Source organism: Dendrobates tinctorius, unplaced genomic scaffold (assembly GCF_039654945.1).
Source record: "Dendrobates tinctorius isolate UK_male_01 unplaced genomic scaffold, ASM3965494v1 ptg000349l, whole genome shotgun sequence".
Classification (NCBI taxonomy): domain Eukaryota; kingdom Metazoa; phylum Chordata; class Amphibia; order Anura; family Dendrobatidae; genus Dendrobates; species Dendrobates tinctorius.
Window position 1 is genome coordinate 154,056 of NW_027362015.1, and position 20,945 is coordinate 175,000.

The following is a 20,945-nucleotide window of genomic DNA, read 5'->3' on the forward strand; positions in this document are numbered from 1 at the left end:
TCCATAGGCAATAGGGAAGTGTCCATATTCAAAAGGAATCCATTGCAAGAGCCAATAGCCTTAGAGAGATTCATTGCAAAAATTGATCCATACCTGTAAAGGATCTACAGTCAGAGGACATCCACCACCAGTGGAGATCCATAGCAAATAAAATTCATAGCCAGGAGGGAATTATCTTCAAAAGGAAACTTCTAAAGCCAACCCATAGCCCATAGAGATCATAGCCAGAAGGGATCTACAATTAGGGGAGTTACCTAACCAAAGGAGAGCCATAATCAAAGAAGATCTATATTAAAGAGGATTCACAGCCAAAAGTGATCCATAGCAGGAGAAAACTATAGCCAGAGTGCATCATAGCCAGAAGGATTAATAGAAATAGTGAACTCATAGCCAGAGGGAATCTAAAGAAAGAATGGATCCTTAAACAGAGGAGATTCATAACCAGAGGTGATCACTGAGATTCCCAACCAAATCTTATTCTGCTGTATCACCCCGGACTCCTGTGCATTCTGTTGAGCAGTTTTGGGGGTCCCGTATGTTTGGTATTTACTCTGGCTATGTTTCTCCTCTAGGTATGGATCCCATCTGGCTATGGATCATCTCTGGTTATAGCTCACCAAAACCAGAGGAGATTATAAACAGGGGAATCCAAAGGCTGGTGGGATCCAGAACCAGAGATTAAAGACAGGGGGATCCAGAACCAGCGGAGATTATAGACAGGGGGATCCAAAGATTATAGACAGGGGATCCAGAACCAGAGGAGATTACAGACAGGGGGATCCAAAGGCAGGTGGGATCCAGAACAAGAGTGGATTATAGACAGAGGACATCCATAGCCAGGTGTCATGAACTGGGGGTGTTTGGTTGCCCCCAGTTCATCAGGGATTTAGTATATCCCACCTTTGAGTTCCGGTTTGGAACTTGCAGCTATCGCCCCCCTTACCCTCAGGTCAGTCAGGGAACTACACCTAGGATAAGTAGTAGCCAGAAGGGCTGCCATGCTGTGTACTGGCTATTGGCGCTCTGCAGTGAGGGCGGTATGTATATTCTCAGTCCCAAGCAGGAAATACACATGTAAAACCTCCCCGTTCCATCCCTGCCAGAATCCTCCAAATACCCCAGAACACACTTGGTGCCACCAGCTCCTAGTTCTGATCTTAAAATCAATATCGGGTCAGAGGCCAACCCACCAGTAGCGTAGTTTTAGCACGTAGGTCGTGTGGGGTACGTTTAGAGCAAGGAGAACAGTAGTAAATATTATAGATTTTACTCAAAAAAGAATAGGCAGTGTTTACAAAAATGTAAAAGACTAGCTGAAGAGCCCGGCGTTGCCCGGGCATAGTAACTAACTGTGGTTAGTTATAACAAATTATAATTATCCTTCATCCCATAGTCCCGTGCCCATATACCCATCATACATATCCTCCATCCCATAGTCCCGTGCCCATATACCCATCATACATATTCTCCATCCAATAGTCCTGTGCCCATATACCCATCATACATATTCTCCATCCAATAGTCCTGTGCCCATATACCCATCATACATATCCACGATCCCATAGGCCCGTGCCCATATACCCATCACACATCCTCCATCTCATAGTCCCATGCCCATATACCCATCATACATATCCTCCATCCCATAGTCCCGTGCCCATATACCCATCATACATATCCACCATCCCATAGGCCCGTGCCCATATACCCATCACACATCCTCCATCTCATAGTCCCATGCCCATATACCCATCATACATATCCTCCATCCCATAGTCCCATGCCCATATACCCATCATACATATCCACCATCCCATAGGCCCGTGCCCATATACTCATCACACATCCTCCATCTCATAGTCCCATGCCCATATACCCATCATACATATCCTCCATCCAATAGTCCTGTGCCCATACACCCATCATACATATCCTCCATCCCATAGGCCCGTGCCCATATACCCATCATACATATCCGCCATCCCATAGTCCCGTGCCCATACACCCATCATACATATCCACCATCCCATAGGCCCGTGCCCATATACCCATCACACATCCTCCATCTCATAGTCCCATGCCCATAAACCCATCATACATATCCTCCATCCAATAGTCCTGTGCCCATACACCCATCATACATATCCTCCATCCCATAGGCCCGTGCCCATATACCCATCATACATATCCGCCATCCCATAGTCCGGTGCCCATACACCCATCATACATATCCTCCATCCCATAGTCCTGTGCCCATATACCCATCATACATATCCACCATCCCATAGGCCCGTGCCCATATACCCATCATACATATCCTCCATCCCATAGGCTCGTGCCAATATACCCATCATACATATCCTCCATCCCATAGTCCCGTGCCCATATACCCATCATACATATCCTCCATCCCATAGTCCCGTGCCCATATACCCATCATACATATCCTCCATCCCATAGTCCCGTGCCCATATACATATCTGCCATCCCATAGTCCCGTGCCCATATACCCATCATACATCCTCCATCCCATAGTCCTGTGCCCATATACCCATCATACATATCCACCATCCCATAGTCCCGTGCCCATATACCCATCATACATACAGTGGGACAAAAAAGTATTTAGTCAGTCAGTCAGCAATAGTGCAAGTTCCACCACTTAAAAAGATGAGAGGCGTCTGTAATTTACATCATAGGTAGACCTCAACTATGGGAGACAAACTGAGAAAAAAAAATCCAGAAAATCACATTGTCTGTTTTTTTTCATTTTATTTGCATATTATGGTGGAAAATAAGTATTTGGTCAGAAACAAGCAATCAAGATTTCTGGCTCTCACAGACCTGTAACTTCTTCTTTAAGAGTCTCCTCTTTCCTCCACTCATTACCTGTAGTAATGGCACCTGTTTAAACTTGTTATCAGTATAAAAAGACACCTGTGCACACCCTCAAACAGTCTGACTCCAAACTCCACTATGGTGAAGACCAAAGAGCTGTCAAAGGACACCAGAAACAAAATTGTAGCCCTGCACCAGGCTGGGAAGACTGAATCTGCAATAGCCAACCAGCTTGGAGTGAAGAAATCAACTGTGGGAGCAATATTTAGAAAATGGAAGACATACAAGACCACTGATAATCTCCCTCGATCTGGTGCTCCACGCAAAATCCCACCCCGTGGGGTCAGAATGATCACAAGAACGGTGAGCAAAAATCCCAGAACCACGCAGGGGGACCTAGTGAATGAACTGCAGAGAGCTGGGACCAATGTAACAAGGCCTACCATAAGTAACACACTACGCCACCATGGACTCAGATCCTGCAGTGCCAGACGTGTCCCACTGCTTAAGCCTGTACATGTCCGGGCCCGTCTGAAGTTTGCTAGAGAGCATTTGGATGATCCAGAGGAGTTTTGGGAGCATGTCCTATGGTCTGATGAAACCAAACTGGAACTGTTTAGTAGAAACACAACTTGTCGTGTTTGGAGGAAAAAGAATACTGAGTTGCATCCATCAAACACCATACCTACTGTAAAGCATGGTGGTGGAAACATCATGCTTTGGGGCTGTTTCTCTGCAAAGGGGCCAGGACGACTGATCCGGGTACATGAAAGAATGAATGGGGCCATGTATCGTGAGATTTTGAGTGCAAACCTCCTTCCATCAGCAAGGGCATTGAATATGAAACGTGGCTGGGTCTTTCAACATGACAATGATCCAAAGCACACCGCCAGGGCAACAAAGGAGTGGCTTCGTAAGAAGCATTTCAAGGTCCTGGAGTAGCCTAGCCAGTCTCCAGATCTCAACCCTATAGAAAACCTTTGGAGGGAGTTGAAAGTCCGTGTTGCCAAGCAAAAAGCCAAAAACATCACTGCTCTAGAGGAGATCTGCATGGAGGAATGGGCCAACATACCAACAACAGTGTGTGGCAACCTTGTGAAGACTTACAGAAAACGTTTGACCTCTGTCATTGCCAACAAAGGATATATCACAAAGTATTGAGATGAAATTTTGTTTCTGACCAAATACTTATTTTCCACCACAATATGCAAATAAAATGAAAAAAAAACAGACAATGTGATTTTCTGGATTTTTTTTCTCAGTTTGTCTCCCATAGTTGAGGTCTACCTATGATGTAAATTACAGACGCCTCTCATCTTTTTAAGTGGTGGAACTTGCACTATTGCTGACTGACTAAATACTTTTTTGCCCCACTGTATCTGCCATCCCATAGGCCCGTGCCCATATACCCATCATACATATCCTCCATCCCATAGGCCCGTGCCCATATACCCATCAGACATATCCTCCATCCCATAGTCCTGTGCCCATATACCCATCATACATATCCACCATCCCATAGGCCCGTGCCCATATACCCATCATACATATCTGCCATCCCATAGGCCCGTGCCCATATACCCATCATACATATCCTCCATCCCATAGTCCCGTGCCCATATACCCATCATACATATCCTCCATCCCATAGTCCCGTGCCCATACACCCATCATACATATCCACCATCCCATAGTCCAGTGCCCATACACCCATCATACATATCCTCCATCCCATAGGCCCGTGCCCATATACCCATCATACATATCCGCCATCCCATAGTCCGGTGCCCATACACCCATCATACATATCTTCCATCCCATAGTCCTGTGCCCATATACCCATCATACATATCCACCATCCCATAGGCCCGTGCCCATATACCCATCATACATATCCGCCATCCCATAGTCCCATGCCCATATACCCATCATACATATCCTCCATCCCATAGTCCTGTGCCCATATACCCATCACACATATCCTCCATCCCATAGGCCCGTGCCCATATACCCATCATACATATCCTCCATCCCATAGTCCAGTGCCCATATACCCATCATACATATCCTCCATCCCATAGTCCCGTGCCCATATACCCATCATACATATCCTCCATCCCATAGGCCCGTGCCCATATACCCATCATACATATCCTCCATCCCATAGTCCAGTGCCCATATACCCATCATACATATCCTCCATCCCATAGTCCTGTGCCCATATACCCATCATACATATCAACCATCCCATAGGCCCGTGCCCATATACCCATCATACATATCCTCCATCCCATAGTCCCGTGCCCATATACATATCCGCCATCTCATAGTCCCGTGCCCATATACCCATCTTCCATCCTCCATCCTATAGTCCCGTGCCCATATACATATCCGCCATCTCATAGTCCCGTGCCCATATACCCATCATACATATCCTCCATCCCATAGTCCCATACCCATATACCCATCATACATCCTCCATCCCATAGTCCCGTGCCCATATACATATCCGCCATCTCATAGTCCCGTGCCCATATACCCCTCATACATATCCTCCATCCCATAGTCCAGTGCCCATATACCCATCACACATCCTCCATCCCATAGTCCCGTGCCCACATATCCATCACACATCTCCATCCCATAGTCCCATGCCCATATACCCATCATACATCCTACATCCCATAGTCCCGTGCCCATATATCCATCTTACATCTTCCATCCTACAGTCCCGTGCCCATATACATATCCGCCATCTCATAGTCCCGTGCCCATATACCGTCATACATATCCTCCATCCCAGTCCCGTGCCCATATACCCATCATACATACTCCATCCCATAGTCCCGTGCCCATATACATATCCGCCATCTCATAGTCCCGTGCCCATATACCCATCATACATCCTCCATCCCATAGTCCCGTGCCCATATACATATCCGCCATCTCATAGTCCCGTGCCCATATACCCATCATACATATCCTCCATCCCATAGTCCCATGCCCATATACCCATCATACATACTCCATCCCATAGTCCCGTGCCCATATACATATCTGCCATCTCATAGTCCCGTGCCCATATACCCATCATACATATCCTCCATCCCATAGTCCCATGCCCATATACCCATCATACATACTCCATCCCATAGTCCCGTGCCCATATACATATCCGCCATCTCATAGTCCCGTGCCCATATACCCGTCATACATATCCTCCATCCTATAGTCCAGTGCCCATATACCCATCACACATCCTCCATCCCATGCCCATATATCCATCACATCCTCCATCCCATAGTCCCATCATACATCCTACATCCCGTAGTCCCGCGCCCATATATCCATCTTACATCCTCCATCCTATAGTACCATGCCCATATACATATCCGCCATCTCATAGTCCCATGCCCATATACATATCCGCCATCTCATAGTCCCGTGCCCATATACCCATCATACATATCCTCCATCCCATAGTCCAGTGCCCATATACCCATCATACATCCTCCATCCCATAGTTCCGTGCCCATATACCCATCATACATATCCTCCATCCCATAGTCCAGTGCCCATATACCCGTCATACATCCTCCATCCCATAGTCCCATGCCCATATACCCATCATATATATCCTCCATCCCATAGTCCAGTGCCCATATACCCATCATATATATCCTCCATCCCATAGTCCAGTGCCCATATACCATCATACATCCTCCATCCCATAGTCCAGTGCCCATATACCCATCATACATCCTCCATCCTATAGTCCCGTGCCCATATACCCATCATACATATCCTCCATCCCATAGTCCCGTGCCCATATACCCATCATACATATCCTCCATCCCATAGTCCCATGCCCATATACCCATCATACATATCCTCCATCGCATAGTCACATGCCCATATACCCATCATACATCTTCCATCCCATAGTCCAGTGCCCATATACCATCATACATATCCTCCATCCCATAGTCCCGTGCCCTTATACCCATCATACATCCTCCATCCCATAGTCCCGTGCCCATATACCCATCATACATCCTCCATCCCATAGTCCCGTGCCCATATACCCATCACACATCCTCCATCCCATAGTCCAGTGCCCATATACTCATCATACATCCTCCATCCCATAGTCCCGTGCACATATACCCATCATACATATCCGCCATCCCATAGTCCAGTGCCCATATACCCGTCATACATATCCTCCATCCCATAGTCCCGTGCCCATATACCCATCACACATATCCTCCATCCCATAGTCCCGTGCCCATATACCCATCATACATATCCTCCATCCCATAGTCCAGTGCCCATATACCCATCATACACATCCTCCATCCCATAGTCCAGTGCCCATATACCCATCACACATATCCTCCATCCCATAGTCCAGTGCCCATATACCCATCACACATATCCTCCATCCCATAGTCCCGTGCCCATATACCCATCATACATCCTCCATCCCATAGTCCAGTGCCCATATACCCATCATACATATCCACCATCCCATAGTCCCGTGCCCATATACCCATCATACATCCTCCATCCCATAGTCCAGTGCCCATATACCCATCATACACATCCTCCATCCCATAGTCCCGTGCCCATATACCCATCACACATATCCTCCATCCCATAGTCCAGTGCCCATATACCCATCACACATATCCTCCATCCCATAGTCCCGTGCCCATATACCCATCATACATATCCTCCATCCCCTAGTCCAGTGCCCATATACCCATCATACATATCCTCCATCCCATAGTCCAGTGCCCATATACCCATCATACATATCCTCCATCCCATAATCCCGTGCCCATATACCCATCATACATATCCTCCATCCCATAGTCCAGTGCCCATATACCCATCACACCTATCCTCCATCCCATAGTCCCGTGCCCATATACCCATCATACATATCCTCCATCCCATAGTCCAGTGCCCATATACCCATCATACATATCCTCCATCCCATAGTCCAGTGCCCATATACCCATCATACACATCCTCCATCCCATAGTCCCGTGCCCATATACCCATCACACATATCCTCCATCCCATAGTCCAGTGCCCATATACCCATCATACATATCCTCCATCCCATAATCCCGTGCCCATATACCCATCATACATATCCTCCATCCCATAGTCCAGTGCCCATATACCCATCACACATATCCTCCATCCCATAGTCCCGTGCCCATATACCCATCATACATATCCTCCATCCCATAGTCTCGTGCCCATATACCCATCATACATATCCACCATCCCATAGTCCCGTGCCCATATACCCATCATACATCCTCCATCCCATAGTTCAGTGCCCATATACCCATCATACACATCCTCCATCCCATAGTCCCGTGCCCATATACCCATCACACATATCCTCCATCCCATAGTCCAGTGCCCATATACCCATCATACATATCCTCCATCCCATAATCCCGTGCCCATATACCCATCATACATATCCTCCATCCCATAGTCCAGTGCCCATATACCCATCACACATATCCTCCATCCCATAGTCCCGTGCCCATATACCCATCATACATATCCTCCATCCCATAGTCCAGTGCCCATATACCCATCATACATATCCTCCATCCCATAGTCCAGTGCCCATATACCCATCACACATATCCTCCATCCCATAGTCCCGTGCCCATATACCCATCATACATATCCTCCATCCCATAGTCCCGTGCCCATATACCCATCATACATCCTCCATCCCATAGTCCAGTGCCCATATACCCATCATACACATCCTCCATCCCATAGTCCAGTGCCCATATACCCATCATACATATCCTCCATCCCATAGTCCAGTGCCCATATACCCATCATACATATCCTCCATCCCATAGTCCAGTGCCCATATACCCATCATACATATCCTCCATCCCATAGTCCCATGCCCATATACCCGTCATACATATCCTCCATCCCATAGTCCCGTGCCCATATACCCATCACACATATCCTCCATCCCATAGTCCTGTGCCCATATACCCATCATACATATCCTCCATCCCATAGTCCAGTGCCCATATACCCATCATACACATCCTCCATCCCATAGTCCAGTGCCCATATACCCATCATACATATTGTCCATCCCATAGTCCCGTGCCCATATACCCATCACACATATCCTCCATCCCATAGTCCAGTGCCCATATACCCATCACACATATCCTCCATCCCATAGTCCCGTGCCCATATACCCATCATACATCCTCCATCCCATAGTCCCGTGCCCATATACCCATCACACATATCCTCCATCCCATAGTCCCGTGCCCATATACCCATCATACATATCCACCATCCCATAGTCCTGTGCCCATATACCCATCATACATATCCACCATCCCATAGTCCTGTGCCCATATACCCATCATACATATCCACCATCCCATAGTCCCGTGCCCATATACCCATCACACATATCCTCCATCCCATAGTCCAGTGCCCATATACCCATCATACACATCCTCCATCCCATAGTCCAGTGCCCATATACCCATCACACATATCCTCCATCCCATAGTCCAGTGCCCATATACCCATCACACATATCCTCCATCCCATAGTCCCGTGCCCATATACCCATCATACATCCTCCATCCCATAGTCCCATGCCCATATACCCATCATACATATTCTCCATCCCATAGTCCCGTGCCCATATACCCATCATACCTATCCTCCATCCCATAGTCCCATGCCCATATACCCATCACACATATCCTCCATCCCATAGTCCCGTGCCCATATACCCATCATACATATCCTCCATCCCATAGTCCAGTGCCCATATACCCATCATACATATCCTCCATCCCATAGTCCAGTGCCCATATACCCATCATACATATCCTCCATCCCATAGTCCAGTGCCCATATACCCATCATACATATCCTCCATCCCATAGTCCCATGCCCATATACCCGTCATACATATCCTCCATCCCATAGTCCCGTGCCCATATACCCATCACACATATCCTCCATCCCATAGTCCTGTGCCCATATACCCATCATACATATCCTCCATCCCATAGTCCAGTGCCCATATACCCATCATACACATCCTCCATCCCATAGTCCAGTGCCCATATACCCATCATACATATTGTCCATCCCATAGTCCCGTGCCCATATACCCATCACACATATCCTCCATCCCATAGTCCAGTGCCCATATACCCATCACACATATCCTCCATCCCATAGTCCCGTGCCAATATACCCATCATACATCCTCCATCCCATAGTCCCGTGCCCATATACCCATCACACATATCCTCCATCCCATAGTCCCGTGCCCATATACCCATCATACATATCCACCATCCCATAGTCCTGTGCCCATATACCCATCATACATATCCACCATCCCATAGTCCTGTGCCCATATACCCATCATACATATCCACCATCCCATAGTCCCGTGCCCATATACCCATCACACATATCCTCCATCCCATAGTCCAGTGCCCATATACCCATCATACACATCCTCCATCCCATAGTCCAGTGCCCATATACCCATCACACATATCCTCCATCCCATAGTCCAGTGCCCATATACCCATCACACATATCCTCCATCCCATAGTCCCGTGCCCATATACCCATCATACATCCTCCATCCCATAGTCCCATGCCCATATACCCATCATACATATTCTCCATCCCATAGTCCCGTGCCCATATACCCATCATACCTATCCTCCATCCCATAGTCCCATGCCCATATACCCATCACACATATCCTCCATCCCATAGTCCCGTGCCCATATACCCATCATACATATCCTCCATCCCATAGTCCAGTGCCCATATACCCATCACACATATCCTCCATCCCATAGTCCCGTGCCCATATACCCATCATACATCCTCCATCCCATAATCCCGTGCCCATATACCCATCATACATATCCTCCATCCCATAGTCCCGTGCCCATATACCCATCACACATATCCTCCATCCCATAGTCCCGTGCCCATAAACCCATCATACATATCCTCCATCCCATAGTCCAGTGCCCATATACCCATCATACATATCCTCCATCCCATAGTCCCGTGCCCATATACCCATCATACCTATCCTCCATCCCATAGTCCCGTGCCCATATACCCATCATACATATCCTCCATCCCATAGTCCAGTGCCCATATACCCATCATACATATCCTCCATCCCATAGTCCCATGCCCATATGCCCATCACACATATCCTCCATCCCATAGTCCAGTGCCCATATACCCATCATACATATCCTCCATCCCATAGTCCCATGCCCATATGCCCATCATACATATCCTCCATCCCATAGTCCCATGCCCATATGCCCATCATACCTATCCTCCATCCCATAGTCCAGTGCCCATATACCCATCATACATATCCTCCATCCCATAGTCCCGTGCCCATATACCCATCATACCTATCCTCCATCCCATAGTCCCGTGCCCATATACCCATCATACATATCCTCCATCCCATAGTCCAGTGCCCATATACCCATCATACATATCCTCCATCCCATAGTCCCGTGCCCATATACCCATCATACCTATCCTCCATCCCATAGTCCCGTGCCCATATACCCATCATACATATCCTCCATCCCATAGTCCAGTGCCCATATACCCATCATACATATCCTCCATCCCATAGTCCAGTGCCCATATGCCCATCACACATATCCTCCATCCCATAGTCCAGTGCCCATATACCCATCATACATATCCTCCATCCCATAGTCCCATGCCCATATGCCCATCACACATATCCTCCATCCCATAGTCCAGTGCCCATATACCCATCACACATATCCTCCATCCCATAGTCCCATGCCCATATGCCCATCACACATATCCTCCATCCCATAGTCCCGTGCCCATATACCCATCATACATATCCTCCATCCCATAGTCCAGTGCCCATATACCCATCACACATATCCTCCATCCCATAGTCCCGTGCCCATATACCCATCATACATATCCTCCATCCCATAGTCCAGTGCCCATATACCCATCATACACATCCTCCATCCCATAGTCCCGTGCCCATATACCCATCATACATATCCTCCATCCCATAGTCCAGTGCCCATATACCCATAGTGAGGTGCGGGGCTTGATACACACATACACTTGTTTTTATATATATAGATTACAAAGTGAGACAGATACAGTATATACAATTATAAAATAAAAATGGATTAAGGTATGAACTTACAGTGATCAGTCAATGGCACGCCATGTGGAGAGATGGGGGAGGGGTTCCCAAAGGCAAAGATTCTGTCCATAGAATGGATGGTATATGCCGTCTCCCCCAGGTCTGAACAAAATGGCTGTTCCTGCTTTATAGTTAGCCCATAAACTTAGAGCCGACCTCACCGGGTGGCTGGATTCCCCCCCTTTGAAAAGTTATGAAAAACCTTCAATTGGCCATAACTCTTGGGGGAAGCTCGTAGAGGGACGACAGAATTATTAGGGTGTGTGCACACGCTGCGGGTCTGCAGCAGTTTTTGCTGCGGTGTACATTATCATTATTCCCTATGGGAATAAAAAAACCGCAGTGCAGACGGTGCGGATTTTTCCGCGCGGTTTTCCTGCGGGTTTGAAACCGCAGAAAGAATTGACATGTCAGTTCTTTCTGTGGATTCTCCTGCGGTTTGCCATCTCCTCCATTGTAGAGATGAAAAACCGCAGGGGAAAACCGCAGAGCAATCCGCAGGTAAAACCGCAGGTCTCTTGAGCTGCAGATTTACCTGCGGATTTTACAAAATCCGCGCGGCCAAATCCGCACCCCAATCCGCAGCGTGTGCACATACCCTTATATGTCTGCTTACAACATCATCTTCCATTTGAAACTTTATTTTAGCAGGTTTACAGAGTCAACGCGTTTCAAGGTCAACACAGGACCTCTTCATCAGGACAAAAACCTAGTGGACCCTTGTGAAAGATGATCTGAAGATAACCCGGGTTTTTTCTAAAGAATTACCCCATATAAATAAGATCATCTTTCACAGGGGTCCACTAGGTATTTCTCCTGCTGATGAGGTCCTTTGTTGACCTTGAAACGCGTTGACTCTGTAAATCTGCTAAAATAAGGTTTTCAAGGAAAATATTTGTTTAATATATTTATCAGCAGAGCATCCAGTGACGCTTCACCCGGTTATGTTCTCCCTATAAAGTCCTTCGCACTAGTGTCCTGCAGCAGCTGATGCGATTGTTACATGTTGCTTAGGTGCAACACGACCAGGTGAGCAGATCCATGTTGGTTTCTGTGTTTGTTTTACAGGTAAAATCATAGTTTGTGCTTTATTTCCCAATTTTCCTCTTTACTTTTTTAAAATGTGGAGCCCAGAACTGGAAACCGTATTCCAGATGAGGCCTGACCGAGGGGGATAATGACTTCACGTGATCTAGACTTTATACTTCGGATACTAAATACTAGAACTGTATTTATCTTTTTTGCTGCTGCATCACACTGTTGACTCGTGCAGTCTGTGATCTTTTAGTACACCCAAGTCTTCTTCACACGTTCTGTTGCTTAGTTCTATTCCTCCCATTGTGTAGATGTAGTTTTCATTTTTCTTGCCCAGAAGTAGGATCTTGCATTTCTCTCTGATAAATACCATTCTATTAGTCATTGCCCATTGTTCCAGCTTATCTAGATCCTTCTGAATCCTTTCTCAGTCTTCTCTAGTATTAGCTATCCCTCCTAGCTTTGCATCGTCTGCATAGTTGATCAGTTTACCTTCAGTTCCCTTATCTGGGTCATTTATAACAATGTTGAACAACACATTTTCCATCTTTATTGGTTTCGGCATTCGCACAATTTTAGCCCTTGTCACATGAGCAGCAAATTATTATGTCATCTTCTCTTCGGTGGTAATCATTGTATGAATGCCGGGAGGCCACAGCAGGGGGCGACACCTAGCACCAAAGCTCATATTGCGCGCCCCACCTCAGAATAAAGGCCCTGCCATCTCACGCCAGGGAATAATATGGCGCCTCCACCGCCCAGAGGAGGATGATTAGTTTTGTACATTTTGCATAGCAGCATCATTCAACAATTTCTATATAAAGAGCGGGGCAGGGGGTCTTCAAGCAGATAGCAAAGGGGCCCCCCACCTAGAGAGCGCCCAGGTCATCATCTCCCCACATGAAGCATTTTATAAACAGATTTACCATGTGATTCAAGGTGAATAGCGGGATGTCAAAGCAGTACATGGAGGTCCTGACATTACACCATGGGGAGGGGGCACCACCGGGAGGCGACTGTCCAGACCACCACATGCTCAAAGATGACTTTGCAAATTGAAAAATAACAGTGAAACTCTGAAAAACCGGAATTTCTCAAGATCCAAACAAAAGCAGCAATCAGAATCAGCAGAAGGCAGTCAGGCGGTCTCATCAGCCAGAGGACCACCAGGACAGGATGGGCACATGTAATTACAAGACAGTCAGGAGGTCTTGTTAGCCGAGGACCACCAGGGCAGGATGGGCACATATCAGTATAAGGCAGTCGGGAAGTCTCTTCAGCTACAGGACCACCAGGACAGGATGGGCACATTTAATTACAAGACAGTCAGGAGGTCTTGTTAGCCAGAGGACCACAAGGGCAGGATGGGTACATATCAGTATAAGGCAGTCGGGAAGTCTCTTCAGCTACAGGACCAACAGGACAGGATGGGTACATGTAAATACAAGGCAGTCGAGAGGTCTCATCAGCCAGAGGACCACCAGGACAGGATGGGCACATTTAATTACAAGACAGTCAGGAGGTCTTGTTAGCCAGAGGACCACCAGGGCAGGATGGGCACATATCAGTATAAGGCGGTCGGGAAGTCTCTTCAGCTACTGTACCACCAGGACAGGATGGGTACATGTAGTTACAAGGCAGTCGGGAGGTCTCGTCAGCCAGAGGACCACCAGGATAAGATTGGCACTCATAATTATAAGGTGCAAGAACGGGAACTGCCGTGGGTCTGGTGTATCACAGTCCTGTCCATCATGGAGAATATTCTTGCATGAATTTCTGGTGGAAATCCTTCAGCCGCTCCAGTAGACTCCTCAGCTTCTCGGTTGGTGGGAGAATTGTCATCCTGCAGAAATACAGACAAGTATAAACCACAATGTGAGGATGCACAAGCTGCAGCTCGGGGTCCGGCCTCCTGCACGTACCTGAAGTGATGGGTTCCATCTCTCTGGCCAAAGCCGCTCCCCGGTACAACACAAATGCCCGTCTCTTCCAGTAACTTCATACAGAAGAACATGTCCGGGGCCTGACCTTCAGACTGGGAAGGAAAAGGAGGGAGGTGGTGAGACCGATGTGGGTGCGGTCGGTCAAAAGGTTACACATCTGCCATCTTGATCCAATCATCGAAATGGAAGGAAGACAATGAAACCATTTGGAGGGTCTTGCCCCATCACATTCACTCTCCAGCATCTGATGGAACAGACCGTGGGGATAATAACAGGGACTGTGTGGCTGCCATTGGGGCAGAGCTCACTCCTCGGGGCGTTACCTGGGCCAGTCTGACTGCTCGCTCTGGAATCTGGATCCTTGGGAAGGAGTACATGGCTCCTTGGACTGGATTACACTGGATCCCAGGGGCTCCATTTAGGATTTCCTCGGTGAGCCGCGCCTTCTCCGCCAGGTTACCCAGCACAGCTTGCTTCTCCTGGAAACGAAAGGCAAACAGGAAGAGTCTCCATAGTCCTACCACAACATGTCTTATGCCACTGTCTATGGTCTTACCGCCATGAATTGCTTGTAAGACGGTTCTCCCGGTTGAGGGGGGTTCACGATCATGTCCAGAAGCGCCTGCCCGGGCACAGGGGGGCACAGGCGCACAGACACCAGCTTAGTTAGCTCCTGTTTCACAGCGCAGTCCATATTGATCACCTCCATGTACCCACCCCGGAAACCACACCTGGGGAGCGAATAACATCATGGGTGAGGACGACCACCTCCAGGACCACCAGTAGAGACGTGGCACATCAGCACTCACTCGCCCATGAAGCCCTTGGATGTGGAGTGAAATGAAGCCAGTTCCACCACGTCTGAGTACTTTGGGCCCATCTCAAACAGAACCTTTTTGAAGGAGTGGAAGGCGCAGCCCTCGGCGTAAATGTTATCCTGATAAACCTGCGGGGAGAAGAGTGGCAACAGGACCCCGATAAGAGGCATCCGAGGGAGGAAAGATCAGGGCGAGAAGATGGTGGTGGCCAGCAAAGAACGGGGCAAGGGGCAGCTGAACTGCTCACCTCATCGGCCATCACAAACAGGTTCTCTTCAGCCGCAAAGCGAATCACATCCTCAATGCATTTCCTGCTCTGCACCTGACCTAAGGAGAAATACCGCAGATCACCGGGAGACCCAGAGCGGAGACCCCTAGCCACCCCACCCATCCATCAACGGGAGACCCAGAGCGGAGACCCCCATCCATCCATTACCGGGAGACCCAGAGCAGAGACCCCCCAGCAACCCCCACCCATCCATCACCGGGAGACCCAGAGCAGAGACCCACAGCAACCCCCACCCATCCATCACCGGGAGACCCAGAGCGGAGACCCCCAAAATCCTTCCCGTCACCGGAAGACCCAGAACGGAGACCCCCAGCCACCCCACCCATCCATCACCGGGAGACCCAGAGCGGACACCCCCAGCCACCCCCACCCATCACCGGGAGACCCAGAGCGGACACCCCCAGCCACCCCCACCCATCACCGGGAGAACCAGAGCGGAGACCCCCAGATCCCCCCCATCACCGGAAGACCCAGAGCGGAGACCCCCAGCCACCCCACCCATCCATCACCGGAAGACCCAGAGCGGAGACCCCCAGTCACCCCTCCCATCCATCACCGGGAGACCAAGAGCGGAGACCCGCAGCTACCACACCCATCACCGCGAGACCCCCAAGCCACCCCCATCAATCCATCACTGGGAGACCCAGAGCAGGACCCCCAAGCCACCCCCATCCATCCATCACTGGGAAACCCAGAGCGGAGACCCCAGCCACCCCCACCCATCCATCATCGAGAGACCCAGAGCGGAGACCCCCAGCCACCCCCACCCATCACTGGGAGACCCCCAGATCCTCCCTGTAATGTAAAATGTCTGTAAGGTATGACTTCTACAACCTTCCCCCCTCCTTACCAGCTCTGTGCCTGCTGGTAATAGGACACTTCCTGCTACAAGCATTTGTCCTCCACAGCTATCTGCCTGCGTGCAGCTCTGTGAAATCTGAAATCACAGTAGGATTCCCACTTCCTTCCCCCCTCCCTCCCTGCTCAGCCAGGAAGAAGATTCCCCCTATTGTTCTCAACCATGCGGCTGAGTAAAACTATGACAAATATTAAGTGAAGCTCCGGCCATGACAGAAAAATGAAACGGACATTTCTGTGATCTGCGCGGACCCGGCTTCCCTACGGTAGCTCTTGCAAAGTTCTAACACCCCCAGAAACTGAGATATGGATTGCTCCCAAATGGGGTGTCTTAAGTATGGCATGTCTGATGTTGTTTTATTATATTCGATAATCTACAACCAACTAGACCCTCCATGAGTTTATAAGAGCTTTTCTCGTCTAGATATAGTTAGTATAAGTTTTTAGTGAAATTGCAACTTAGAGAGTAGGGGGGTTGAACCTCACCAGACTGCCCCTTTTGTGATGTCACAGACCCTGGGCTATAAGGTACCCCTCCCGTACAGTGCTTCAGTTTTGAGCTGTAGATGCCCTGCTAGAAAGATCTGCCGATGTCTTGGGATGTCTGGTTGCGGCCCATCCCCCAGCCACATGGTCTGCCTAATATCAACTAAGCACATGTAAGTGTTAATCTCTGTTTTAATCCTTTTGTTTTATACTGCATTGTACATATTTAATGTCTCAATTTATAGCAACTTTATCTATGTAATCACTGCCCACATCTTGGGAATAAATGATAAAATCTATTAGTCTGCCTTCATGCTCTAAGAAACGAACTATGCGCCTTTGTTAGATAATCGCTACTAATTTGGGGGTTTGCCACAGACCCTCTTAATTAACTCTTTGATTAAATGAAGTGTGGCTGGTGGCAGCGTGGTGTGTTCGGTTGGTTAGGCTAGTTGGCAGTTCGGAAGGGTCTTACATTGCTGAATGAGTGGCTGTGGCCACAGCATTGATAATTCCCTTACTGCAGTAGTCTAATTGCCCGGGCACAACAAGCAGCCCATCCGGCGACTAATTATCTTACGTGCAGTTCCCTGACTGACCTGAGGGTAAGGGGGGCGCCGGAGAGCTGCGAGTTCCAAAGTGGAACTGAGAAGGTGGGATATACATAAATCCCCGCAGTTCTTGGACGGTTGAAGGCAGTGGTGGGGCATCCAAAATAACCCCCCTGCGGTAAATTGTTAGAGCGAGATTAGCTTGCTGTATATTTTTGTCACATGGTACCAGTGGCAGGATAACTAAGATAAGCACCCACTGCGCCTGTGATAGCCGTGTGCCGGCAGTGCGTCCCATCCCTCCGTCCGCTGACATACCAGTGTCAGTGGTGGGATCGTGATATATTGGTGGCACAGGGTGCTGTCGTCACAATTTGGTGGCAGCGGCGTGCTGTCGTCACACTCCCCGTCACAGGAAGACCCAGAGCAGAGACCCCCAGATCCCCCCCCATCACCAGAAGACCCAGAGCGGAGACCCCCAGCCACCCCACCCATCCATCACCGGGAGACCCAGGGCAGAGATCCACAGATCCCCCATGTCACCGGAAGACCCAGAGAGGAGACCCCCAGCCACCCCACCCATCCATAACCGGGAGACTCAGAGCAGAGACCCCCAGCCACACCCACCCATCACCGGGAGACCCCAAGCCACCCCACATCACCGGGAGACCCAGTGAAGTGAAGAGCCCTGGGCCACCCCACAACACCAGGGGCCACATCACTGTGGGTACCTGTGGGGTTTCCTGGGTTAATGATGCACAGGACCTTGGGGTCGCAGTGTTTCCGAGCCTCATGCAGCGCCCTCTGCAGCTCGGTGATATTCAGCGCCCAGCAGTTCTCCTCGTCCAAGTAGTAGTTCACCTGCACGGCCCCCAGCTCCGCCAGCGCAGCCGAGTACAGAGGGTACTGGGGGATGGGGATGAGGACACCGGTCCGAGAGCGGCCCTGACCCGACACCAGCAGCTTCAGCATGGTCTGGAGAAAGAGACCCCGGTGAGACAGCAGAACTGCAGGGGTTAACCAGCAGTCATTGTTGCCCAGGTGACGACCACCAGCGAAGCCCACACAGGAGGCCAGGGGTTGGGGGAAAGGGAAAACACAGGAGGCCAGAAGGGGGAACAGAGGAGGAAAAGAGGAAGCAGAGAGGGGAGGAAAGATGATGAGGAGAAAGGAGCAGGGGGACAGAGGAGGAAAGAGGATGGGAGGAGCAGGGGCGGAGAGAAGGGGGGGGGGGGTCACTGACCTAAAAGAAAGGTCTCAAGGAAACTGAAGCAAAAGGAGGTGATGACGGCAGGATGGACAAAGACACTTATGGCAGAGGACGGAGAGCACAGAGCGGGAGGGGACGTGGTGCCAAGACAGCCCCAAAAACATGACGCGGTGCCCACCTGTGCCAGGGCCACCACATCCGGAGGGAACAACCCAGGCGAGAAGTATTCCCCTCCACTGTACAGGGGTCCATGTCTACGGTGACAGGGTGCAGATGGTAACAGACCCCCTACCGGTCATCACCATCTCCGCCGGCCGTCAGTGACTTGAACAGTGGAAACTATGAATGTGACATATAAGGATGTGTCCTGTGGTAAAGGAGAACTCGGCCATGTCACGCAGCAGATGTCACGCTGTGGAGTGCTATAGCTGAGGATCCCCTAAAATGAGCCGGTGTGAGGGCTAAGGGCGATCTCACAACCTGGCCCATATCAGCTCATCAAGGAGGTGTGATAAACAGATATGATTGGTGTGCAATGCGAAGGAAGATACACGTCAGTGTAGGAATGATCCACGGTTTCAATCGGATTGCTTCCATCCGCTAGCTGAGCCATCTCTGTGACCGGTGTATTAAGCTTTATAAACACTGCCTATTGTTCTGGATTAAATATAAAATGGAACTGTTCTGCTCCTTTTGTTCTGTACGCCGCACCCCAAAGCCGTATGGTGCCCGTCAGGCATCCAGTCGGCCTGTATGAAAGACTGGTGGTGGCAGCAAGTCGTTCTTGCGGTGCAGTCCTGGCTGGGGGAAGGGCAGTGCAGTCCAGGCTCGAGGGTGTGTGTGTGTGTGTGTGTGTGTGTGTGAAGGGCAGTGCAGTCCAGGCTCGAGGGTGTGTGTGTGTGTGGGGGGGCATTGCTGTCTAGACTCAGGGGGAACACAGGGGTCCGGCGCCGAAGGGCGGCCACTTACCACGATGGAGTCACTGGCCCCGGTGGAGAGGTAAATATTGTCAGGGTTGGAGGGGATGCCGCCGTCTCTCCACTCGATGTACCGCGACACATCCTGCCGGACCACCTCTATTCCTTGGCTGGCGCTGTAAGACCCTGCGATATAGCACAGCGGGAAGTCGTGAAGACCCCGGCACCACATCTACCACCCACCCACACCCATGGGGCTCATATGTGATTACAGCTCTGATCACGGACGTCACCGACACACAGACCTCGGCCAACACTTCCTGTCCCATCAGACCGCCCCAGGAGTAGCCAGCAGCGGCATGTTACCCACCGAGGCTGTTGCCCCCACAAGCCTGCAGAATCCGCAGCGCCTTCTGCTTCACATCATCCGGGAACTTATTGTCGTTCAGGAGCTCTGGGTACAAACAGATAGCACTGACCTGAGGGAAGAAACACCCCGGAGTCACCGGGCGATAGGGGAACACCCGACACAGCCCCTCACTGGAGGACTGCGGCACTGCATCCTCACCTGCCGCAGGAAAGTGATCGGCTTCTGACCCATCGCGTGAGCGTCCCCGATGTTCGCTTTAATAACTTCTGAAAACGGTTTCTTCACCCCCTGTGATAAAACGAAAAGAGCCATAAGGTATACAGCTATAT

General features: G+C 49.5%; 1 protein-coding gene across 6 annotated transcripts in view; it reads right to left on the reverse strand.

Moving 5' to 3' along the window:
* Positions 1-13,701: 13,701 nt before the first annotated feature.
* LOC141075035 (alanine aminotransferase 2) overlaps positions 13,702-20,945 on the reverse strand; it is a 201,877-nt gene continuing 194,633 nt past the window's right edge. For all 6 annotated transcript variants that reach the window (XM_073562374.1, XM_073562375.1, XM_073562370.1 and 3 more), the window contains 10 exons: positions 20,815-20,904; positions 20,617-20,725; positions 20,299-20,432; positions 18,851-19,094; positions 16,183-16,262; positions 15,927-16,063; positions 15,674-15,848; positions 15,441-15,596; positions 15,097-15,209; positions 13,702-15,017 (listed from right to left, as the gene is read on the reverse strand). In XM_073562374.1, the coding sequence (XP_073418475.1) occupies positions 14,924-15,017; positions 15,097-15,209; positions 15,441-15,596; positions 15,674-15,848; positions 15,927-16,063; positions 16,183-16,262; positions 18,851-19,094; positions 20,299-20,432; positions 20,617-20,725; positions 20,815-20,904 (1,332 nt within the window). In that variant the 3' untranslated portion in view covers positions 13,702-14,923. The remainder of the gene's footprint in view (positions 15,018-15,096; positions 15,210-15,440; positions 15,597-15,673; positions 15,849-15,926; positions 16,064-16,182; positions 16,263-18,850; positions 19,095-20,298; positions 20,433-20,616; positions 20,726-20,814; positions 20,905-20,945) is intronic.